The 10,918-nt window shown below is 38.1% G+C and overlaps 1 protein-coding gene across 1 annotated transcript in view; it reads right to left on the bottom strand.

The window, feature by feature from the left end:
* NEXMIF (neurite extension and migration factor) overlaps positions 1 to 10,918 on the bottom strand; it is a 216,412-nt gene that overhangs the window by 5,327 nt on the left and 200,167 nt on the right. Inside the window, exon 2 of the mRNA XM_054579573.1 lies at positions 378 to 503. Coding sequence (XP_054435548.1) covers positions 378 to 456 — 79 coding nt within the window. The 5' untranslated portion in view covers positions 457 to 503. The remainder of the gene's footprint in view (positions 1 to 377; positions 504 to 10,918) is intronic.

Here is a 10,918-nt window from a genome sequence, read left to right as displayed (position 1 = left end):
GGCTTTCAGGGTAAGAAAATGCTCAGATGGGATATTCATTGTTCTGAGTTATGAGGCTCAGTCTTATTCTTAAGACTTCTGTTCTGAAAGCTCATACTAAATCTAGATGTTCCAAAACTCACATCAGAGCATATTTCTAATTTACTAGGAATTTTGAAGAACTTAACTATTCATTTGACAGAGATGATTTGAGAGAGCAAAGTGGTTGAATTAGATATGTCTTAGAGACCCTTCTAGCCCAGTTAGAGATGTGACAGAATAAAGTTTAGGATTAACAAAGATCTCAGAGGCATTCTAGATTGAACCCACCCAAACATTGTGGATACTAAAAATCTATGCTGGGAGAGACATTATGTACTATAATTAAATTCCCTTACCATTTTCTTTGACCCCATTAATCAGAGTGTTTTCTCCATTGGCTGAGGCAACAACAGCCTTATCTTGTTGGTTATCCATGAATGTAACCTCTTATTGTTTCATTCCAAGTCCAAGTGTTGTCCAACCTGCACATTTCAGATATATATCAATCATTAAACTTGTTTTTCTCTGTTTTCAGGTTATTTCAGCTCGAGAGGTCTTATAAGGCTCACTGGAATTTACCTGTTTCCAGAGTGGCTTCATTACTGCTATTGTTTTTGTTTCATTGTTTATAACTATGGTGTAAGTCAATTTGGAAACTCACACTTCATTCATACATCTTAGATCCTTCTATCCCTTCTAAGCCACCAGACTATTCAAAAGTGAAATGTGAGGAAGCAGGCAAACTTACACCTTCTTCTAGATAGTAACCCACTTAACTTAAGCATGGCTGTCCAATTACAAAGAACGCAAAGTGCAGTCCAGAGCAACCTGGGGTTAAGGGGTGTGTTCTTGTGGAGATTGGCTTTATTTCTGTTTGCTTCATTTCTACTTCAGGTGATCTGAAGCTCTTAAAGAACAAGCCAATTCATACATGCCCACACACATATATATCACATTCAGATATTCTCTGTGCCTTAAAATTTGACTGCTAAGGATGAAGATATAGACAAATTCATTCTTTGGTTTCTTTACTTTTATGACTTTAACTCTGGTACTGATAAGTATACCTCCAAGTCCACAGAAGAATTTTAAGATGGACTACAAAGAATATCTGAAATTTATGAAAAAGTCACAGCATCATTTGACATTTTACAGCATAGAACACATGTCTATAGCCTCTTATCTCCTGGTCACCTACCTAGGTGATAGGTATATACAAAATGATAGAAGTCAAGACTACCATAGATGAAGTGTCTACCATATACCCACTACAACATCTGTAAATCCCTATCCTTCCTAATTTCCCTCTTCCTAGACCATCTCCTCAGCCAACTATCCATTTCTGTGTTAAAAAAGCACAGACTAGTGATGGCGAAGCAGCTACTAAAAGGGTCTCAATTGTATACTCGCTTCTCCTAATACATGCATCTACTATAAAAGGTAGGTACAACATTGAGGGAACAAAAAGTAGTAAGCAGACACAATTTTACATAGTTCAATATACATGATATTTTTACCTACCTAGGCCTATTTCCTTATCTGTAAAATAAGAAGTACATATTAGGCAATCATTCAGTCTTTTAAAATATTAGATGATCCTGGGTTTCTCCTAATATTCATATATAAGAATTGCTCCATTTTTCTCATTTTATACAATATCTAATTTCAGAGTAGCCAATAAACCACAGGTACTAGGGAAAGGAGAGAGAGATGCTTATTTGTTGTATTTGTACAGAAAGAAGGGCTGTAGATTTCTAAAAGGTAGAAGGGAGTGCTAGCATATTAAAGTCTCCCTCCCTTGACAAGGAGAGCTCATTTCTGGTGGAACTGAATGGAAAGTTCAGATGGCTGAAGCTCTGCCTCTGAGAGGACCCTATGAATCAGATGGAATCATGGATTGCATCTTTCTTTTTAAGAGACTCAGTAGAACTTCAGGTATCATTTTACTTCTTTTTAAACCTCCACTAATTCCATCTTGGCAGGGACTTGAGAAGGGGAAAATTATTTGTAAATTTCAATGATTTCGTGTCTTGTCCCTTATGCTTAAAGTTAAATACAAGGAAGTTTGTTTTTATCACCAGGAAGACCAAGTCACAGGGAAACAAAATAAAATAACATCACAAAATAACATAATGCTAGATCTATGAAAGGAGCCCAAGTTTCCTGACCAAAAGACTGGGTGTTTTTTTCTTAAAATGCAAAATGGTTTTTCTATAATTTTTAATATTTCCAACCCCTGGCCCAAAAAAGGCTGTTGAAACATAAATTTCCATATGTTACTGATCTGTACTTCACTCCCTTTCAAGTAATGAAATAAAAAACAGCTGCCTCAGACAAGTATTGATTATTAGTAAAAAGTAGAGTACCATAAAATATATATAGGAGCAATATATTTAAGTATCAGGAATTATCTAGTCTTGTCAGATAGGATAAGAATACTATGCCAGGGAACATGTTAGTGCTGTTGTAACTTTACTCTGGGATGTTATTTCCATAAGAACATAAATTCCCTTTAATAGAAAATCTGAACAAGCACCCAGAATTTATGGCTTTGAAGTAAACAGAATCTTATGGGGTTGATAAAAGAGGAAATACACTTTGGCAAGAGATAAAGAAGAGGTGCAGAATGGTATGGGAGCTTGAGTTGGGAAAGGGCGAAAAGGGAATGAATGTACCCCCTAGGTGGTAGGCTGCATACAGTTACAGAAATTATCTCATTTTGTCCTTATAATAACCTTGTATGGTTGGCTCTATGAGGCTCCCATTTTTAATTTTTAAAGCTTTATGTATTTATTAAGATTTTATTTATTTACTTACTTATTTTTAGAGAGAAGCAAAGAGAGGAAGAAAGAGAAGGAAAAAAACATCAAGGTGTGGGTGCCTCTTGCATGCCCCCTACAGGGGACCTGGCCCACAACCCAGGCATGTGCCCCAACTGGGAATTGAACCAGTGACCCTTCGCTTCTCAGTCCGGCACTTCATCCACAGAGCCACACCAGCCAGGGCTATTTATTTATTTATAGAGAGAGGGGGAAGGGAGGAGAAAAGAGAGGGAGAGAAACATCACTTGGTAGGCTTTTGTATGCACACTCCCAAATGGGGACCTGGCCCGCAACCTAGGCATGTACCCTGACTGGAAATTTAAGTGGCAACCTTTCAGTTTGCAGGATGATGCCCAATCCACTGAGCCACTCCAGTCAGGGTAGTTCCCACTTTTTTTAAAAGGGAAAACTATGTATCATAGATATTAACTTAATAATGATCAATTATTTGGGACTGTGTTCTACAAAATTAGAAAGCTAAACCATAAACAGACAATCCCTTAGTCCTTTCCTATGACTCCAACTCTCATCTCTAAATGAGACAAGCTAAAGGCATATATTTTACCATATTTTCATTTATTTATACCTTAGCTGTTTATAAAAATGAATTGGGAGGATTATAATTTTTTATAGCTATAATGCAAAAACAACTCTAGGTTAGCTTTAGCTTTTCCCCACTAATCAGCATTTTAGGACAACTTTTGTGAAGTTTTTAAAATCTATTTTGAGCTAAAATCGATTAGCACTTTTTGGATAATGTACAACAAATTGCTTTGCTGATCATGGTAAATCATGCAGTGTAATGGCACTGAAATAACATTAGCATGAAGCCAGGAAATGCTCAGTTAAGCTAGAAAAGCACCCCTCCTACTTGTCCTACCCTTTGGTTGGGCCTGAAGAGGGCTCAAGGCTCCTGTCCCAGTAGGCTGCTATGCTCTTTCCCAAGGCCTTTTAAGCCTCAGGTCTCCGAGTCTAGGTGACCCCCACCAACAATTGTGTTGGGGGCTGTCCTTGGCTTTTTCCAACTGGAAGAAAAAGCAAGGCATAAAAATAAATCATGTTTCTGCCTGTGAACCTTCAACAACATAACCTTTGGGACTGGAGTAGTGATGATCTCTGGAATACCAGTTTAAATTAATTCAACAACTGAGTAGATTCTACTTGTGGTCATGATAGTATCACACACTGCAGCAGAAAAGACAGGTGAATGATACTAGATCCATATTCTCAAGGTGTTCAGAGTATATTGAGAAAAACAAGTCATAGACAAATTCTGACAAATGAATAACACAGTGAAAGAGAGGCAACATTTGAGATGACCTTGAAAAATGGTCTTTCAGCAGGAACATATGGGGAAGTACAGAGGAAAGAAAGGCTTTCCAGGCTTAAGGAACTTCATTGGAGGCCACGAGTCTCTGCGCTCTAGTCTATTCTGTAAACAATGGCTATAGAATCATAGGCCTGAGAGCTTGCTTTAAATATTTTTGTTTTGCCTTGCATTTAATGCCATTCTCAATCTCTCAGCCTCTCAAGCTGTATTCTCCTTTCATTCTGTTTGCCTTCTATACTCCCCAAATATTCTAACCTTCTCTGATCCCTTAATATACTAGATCATCTTTTGTTTTCAGGCTTCTTGAACTTGATATTCTCTCTGCCTAGGATGCCTTCCCTAACGTTCCCCCTTTCCCCTATTTCTTCCCTTTCTCCCCTACCTAACCTCCTCTTCACCTCCCTCTCCTATTCCCTCAATTTTTCATTGATACCTTCCTTGATTCCCCCCACATCAAAATTAGTTTCTTCCCTTCTTTGCGTTCCCAAAGAACTTTGATCTCCTTTGTGTTCATCACTTTATATAAGCATTACTTCTACATATCTGATAATCTCAGATTTAGTGCCCTCCAACTCAACAAGGCTTAGCTCAGAGAGTGCTTAGAACATGATACATACTCTGTAAAAGTTGATTAGATGATAATGTTGAATGGTAAGATAATATGGGGGAGAATTAAGGAAATAGTAGGCATTTGACTAAAATGTCAGGTACACACAAGAAGATATGGCTAAAAGATAAGAGCTATGTTGTGGAGGCCATCCAAATCTTAACTCAGAAACATACTTAAGGGTTTTGGGTAGAGGAATGCTATGATTAGAACATTAGGGCCAGTGAGAGTGGAAGAATCAGAGGTAGGGAAATAGGTTAGGAGACAATGTTCAGGGGTGAGAGGCCAAGATTTGATTTAGGGTGCAGAAAATACAAATAAAAAGGAGATGTTACATTTCAGGAACAATGCAAAGTGTCCTGTATAGACTTGGAAAATAATTTAGATGTGCCAGGTGAGGGAGCAGAAGTCAGTATAAAGAGAGAAGAGAGAGAGAGAGAGAGATCAAGGAGTTAATAGATGGTCATGAAAGGAACATTAGGGATGGCTGGATTCCAGGCCAGAGTAGCCTCAGTAATACAGGTGCCAGGATCTTCATGAGATTAATGCAAGGCAAGTAATAAGCCCAATTGTCAGGTCCAACACGGATAATGAAGCTTAAAAGGATCTTAGCTGTCATTATGGTAAGGAGTCAACGAACCTACAAGCTGTTACAGATGGGGAGTCTATAGGTGTGGTTAGGGACTTAAATGGAGCAAGTAGATGGAACTGCTGTAGCAAACAGGTACACAGAAGGTTTCCAGACTAGTCTACCCAAGCTATGTCTAATCTGATTCTTCCCAGTTTAACTCCAGTCAGCATGATGAATGACAGAATCAGCAATAGTAAGAGAGCACATTCTTATCCATAATTCTGCTTGGCTAATTCCATTTTCTAATACCTATCAGAATTTTAAGATACCAGGTTAGAAATATGGAGGCATGTTGCATTTAAGTACAGAAAACATACTTAAATGAGGAGCCATCTAAGTTTTAAAATATTAAGGGTAAGAGAGACATCAAAAAGAGATTATCCCAATGAAACTAAAGAATTCTGTATATCTCAAAAGCATGCCATGAATCTATTTCAACTCTCATGATCAAGATTCCAAAACTCAAAATATGCACAAAAACTCATACAGAAGCTCATACAGAAGAGATAATATCATATAAAGGACAGAGTACAACCACTAACTAGCTGGGTGTCCTCAGAAAAGCTTCTTCTCCTCTCTGGTCCTGAGTTTTATTCACTATGCAATAAAAGACTTGAGCTAGATTATATGTAAGGGCTCTTCTAGCTTTGAGCAACCTATAACTCATTTAGCTCATTTTTGAATCATATAATTCCTTTTTAATATATATTATTGATTATGCTATTACAATTGTTCCAAGTTTTCCCCTGCCCTCCTCTGCCAAGTAACCCCCTTTCCTCCAGCAGTCCTCCACCTTAGTTCATGTCCATGTGGCATACATACATGTTCTTTGGCTTCTCCATTTCCTATACTATTCTTAACCTCCCCCTGTTAATTTTGTACCTACCCAATTATACTTCTTAATCCTCGCACCTTTTCCCCCATTCTCCCTCTTCCCATCCCCAGCTCATAATCCTCTAAATGATCTCCATACGTATGATTCTGTTCCTGTTATGGTTGTTTGTTTAGTTTAGTTTTTCTTTTTTTTTTAGATTCAGTTGCTGATAGTTGTGAATTTGTTGCCTTTTCAAGGTTCATTGGTTTGATCTCATTTTTCTTAAACAAGTCTCTTTAACAGTTCATGTAATAATGGCTTGGTGATGTTGAATTCCTTCAGCTTTACCTGGTCTGGAAAGCACTTTATCTGCCCTTCCATTCTAAATGATAGCTTTGCTGGATAGAGTAATCTAGGTTGTAGGTCCTTGCTTTTCATCACTTTGAATACTCCTTGCCAGTCCCTTCTAGCCTGCAATTTTCTTTTCAGAAATCCACTGGGTGCTCCTTTGTAGGTAACTCTCTGTTTTTCTCTTGCTGCTTTTAAGATTCTCTCTTTATCTTTAACCTTTGGCATTTTAATTATGATGTGTCTTGGTGTGGTCCTCTTTGGGCCCAACTTGTTTGTGACTCTCTGTGCTTCCTGGACTTATATGTCTATTTCCTTTGCCAAATAAGGGATGTTTTCTTTCATTATTTTTTCAAATAACTTGTAAATTTCTTGTTCTTCTTCTCTTTCTGGCATCCCTATAATTTGGATGTTGGTACATTTGGAGATGTCACAGAGGGTCATTATACTATCTTCATTTAAAAGAAATTCTTTAGTCTTGCTGTTCTAGTTGAATAGTTATTCCTTTCTTATGTTCCAAATTGTTGATTTAAATCCTGGCTTCCTCCCTTTCACTGTTGGTTCCTTGTAGATTATCTTTATTTCACTTAATGTAATCTTCACTTCTTCTTTTATGTTGTTGCCGTACTCAATGAGTTCTTTGAGCATCCTGATCACCAATGTTTTGAACTCTGCATTTGATAGGTTGGTTATTTCCATTTTGTTTAATTATTTTTCTGGGGTTTTGTTCTGTTCTTTCATTTGGGCCATATTTCTTTGTCTCCTCAATTTGGCAGCCTCCCTGTTGTTTCTGTGTATCAGGTAAAGTTGCTTTGACTCCCTGTCTTAGTAGTGTGCCCTATTATAGAAAAGGCACCTGTAAATTGTGTGGGGTGGAGCCTTAGGTAATCACCAGGGTGGGGCAACCCACTTCACTACTTTGTGGCTCTGTGTTGGGGGAGAGTTTGAGAAGGGACAATGCCACTGCCTCGCTTCTGGAGGTTTGCCTGGCACTCGCCTTGTTTTCAGTCACTTCACCCACTTCCTGTATGTAACTGGCCCCCTTCCAGCTGTTGCCCTGGTGTTGAATTCCAGACTGGGTGGGCTGGTGTATGTTCTAAGTCCTGTGGGCCCTTTCAGCTGAGTCTCCTGAAAATCTGGCACTTTCTTCTGCTGCCCCAACCCCCACTGATTTTTATAGCCAGGAGTTATGGGGACTTATCTCCTCAGTGCTGGAACCCTGGGCTGTGCAGTCTGGCCTGGGGCTGGGATGGCTCACTCTCAAGGAATCCCTCCCAATTTTTATCCACCATATGTGAATGTGGGGTCATACATTCTTTCACTGCCACCACCTCTCTTCACCATACCATGTCTCCACACCTCTCTGCCCTTCTCTGTTACTCTATCACTCTTACCTGCCTGGATGAATGTGGCTTCTTTAAATCCCTGGTTGTTGGACTTCCATACAGCTCTATTTTCTGATGGTTCTGGGTGCTTTTGTTTTGAGATTTAGTTGTAATTCTTTATATGGTTTTGGGAGGAGGTGAAGCATGTCTACCTAGGCTTCCATCTTGACCAGAAGTCCATTTTTTTTTAATTAAAAATTGAAGTTACTTATACAAGGAAAGAAATCACATACATGAAGAGTTCTGATCATAGTTTTGTGTGATACTGAGATGAACCTAAGATGTATACTTAAGGGAACTCTCTTCTATTTCATGTCCCTTCATGTATTTCTCTGATTATTGTACATTCCTACCCCAATCCTGTCAGCAACAGAAAATGGGGTCTTTCTGCTGGTGTCAGGGTTCTTTATGTTCCACCTGTCTTCATTTTTGACATTACTAGTCTAAGATGGTGTGTGAGGGTGTGTGCTACCAGGTTCCTGAGCAGCAGCTATAATAGCTGCATTTCGGTCTCATGTTGAACTCATTGGCTCAATATTTGAGTCTATCTTCCTCTTCTTTCCTCCCTTCCCACACCATTCTTAACTGTGCCATCCTTTCTGACACTACCCTAAAGATATTTCAAAAAAGACCAAGTGCATAAGACCATAAACCAATGAGAAAGTATGTGAAAATGCAATGTCTGTTAAAGCACTATACAAATGCCAGAAAACCAATTAGGAATAAGGGATAGAAAGAAACAAGCAGAGGCTTTCATGGGATCAAGTCATCCATAGCCAGCCTCTAGTCTTAATTTTTAAACTTTGAAATCATAGATAGCTCTACTTTACTGGCACATCTAAATCCTTTTGCCTTTCCAAAACAATTTTATTTTAAAGAATTCTCCAGCCTGGTTTCTTTTTCAAGTCCAAGGAATAAGTGGTAGAGAAGTCCAATCACTGTTTTTCCAGTAAGGAATGAGGTATTTTTTTCCAAAGAGAGTCTCTTTCTTCTTGTCACCAGAGCCATGCAGGCAGTATAATGGCACATTAAACATAGAGAGAAAAACATGGAACACCCATTGATGTGTACAAGATGGGGAGTCCTTGAAAGGATTGTGTCATAGTAGCATGGCACCTTGTGGAAATGAGTTTATACAAGGACTATGTCCTAATCACAGAGTGCCTTCATTGCCAGGCAGCATTGAGTTACATTTAATGGTCAAGTGCCGCAACTGTAGGATGAATTATCTTTTTTCTCCATATGGTTTCTAATTTCCTTTCTTACTCTAAATTTATCTTGTTAATTGTATTTAAAAAAATGTTATTAAATTCTTTTCAGAAATATAATCACCATTTCTTAGGATACCATAGGATAGAAGGATCTTGGAAGACAGCCTACTCCCAAACTCCTTATTTTACAACTGGGTAACCAAGTCCAAGAAAGGGGAAACTACTTGCTCAGTGTCACACAGTGAGTTGATAACATATACATATCCTTGGAAATAGCCCCATGGCACCAAGTTACATATTAAAAATAACTACTAATCATAGGGCTTCTAACTTTTTGTTTGTCTTTATTGGAGTAAATGGTATCACGAATAAGAAAATGTCCTTGCTTATACCAAGAAGGGGAGTGGAAGGTAGTAAAGAAAAAGCTAAACCATGAATCGATCTGGGAAGGAGACACTGTTCTTCCAGCCTCTGGACTATAGAGCTCTCTTTTGTCACCCTGAGGCATACCAGTCTAAACACCATCTTTCTCCCTTCCACACATACATTATGTTCATGTACACTCAAAATCATGGTGTTTTTTCCTCTCATTGTAGAGACAGGATCATGTATACTGCCCTAGAGCTACAAGACAAATGGAGCTGGGAGTTCATTTGATCAGAAAGTGCTAAAATGAATCCAACTATTTAATAATTCCTAGTTAAAATACTTGAAATGTTGGATGGGACATTGAAGGATCAGGGATACTGAAAGTAAAAATGTTTTTGAAAAAGTCCCCAGTGATCATAATAGTTTTTAAAAATAGTCTTTTATTTATCTCTTACTTTATCCTAACCACCAAAGCAGGAAACAAAAATATAAAGAGATAAACATCAAATTTATTTATTTAGAACCCTTAAATAATTTCAGATATATCTACTCATTTCCTGATAGATCAGCTATTTTTAGGTTAGAAGACAAGAATCATCTGTAAGTGGTTCCAAGTAAATTGAAGACAACACATAACCAAATACAAAACATCCATGAGCAAGGGTGATATGATTAAATTGGCCCAGGAATTTGGAATCAATATTGGTCCTAAGGGAGTCTTCCAGTGAGATGTGGAGCAAGCTGTTACAGCTAGCTGGGGGCCTCAGTTCCACTATTCGTAAAATATCTGGCCTTTCTTTCTAATTTCAGAGACAGTTCCCTTACAAGATGGATACTTATCTTATTCTAAGAAGTAAAGAAGAGCATAGTTCAACACTGATGAAAATCTTCGGATTTGGGGGCTTTAACACCCCACTTCTTCACCTCTCTTGTCTAGGTGGAAATCAGCTGGTTGGAAGGCTGGTACTGTCACATGAGTGTGGATGTACATTAACTATGTCCACAATTATTGAATGTTTTGCACACCATGAGGAAAACAGAAACGGGAAACACAAGCTCTATTTAACAGGCACTTATAGTCTAGGAGAGGAAGGGCTATACTTGGCATAGCAGATTTCTCTCAGTGTGATAAGTCTTAGATAGGTTAAGATATTTATTTTCATATTTTTGTTTTACTTTCAAATTATTCTAGCCTTGTCAATCTCTAGGAAAGATCTTCCAGATATTGGACCAACTAGGATTTCTTTCATCAAGGAAAAAATCCCTTTAATTCATATGCCTAAGGCTTAGAAAAATGAATCCATATTTGATCACCCCATTAAGACAAGTGGGAGTTAAAACTTGACTCTGGATTTGCTCTTATTAAATACACAGCTCCTA

The sequence above is a fragment of the Pteronotus mesoamericanus genome, unplaced genomic scaffold (genome assembly GCF_021234165.1).
Source record: "Pteronotus mesoamericanus isolate MK-2021 breed Mesoamerican mustached bat unplaced genomic scaffold, CSHL_Meso_final contig_55, whole genome shotgun sequence".
In the NCBI taxonomy this organism is placed as follows: Eukaryota; Metazoa; Chordata; class Mammalia; order Chiroptera; family Mormoopidae; genus Pteronotus; species Pteronotus mesoamericanus.
This window is presented reverse-complemented; position numbering and strand designations above follow the sequence as displayed.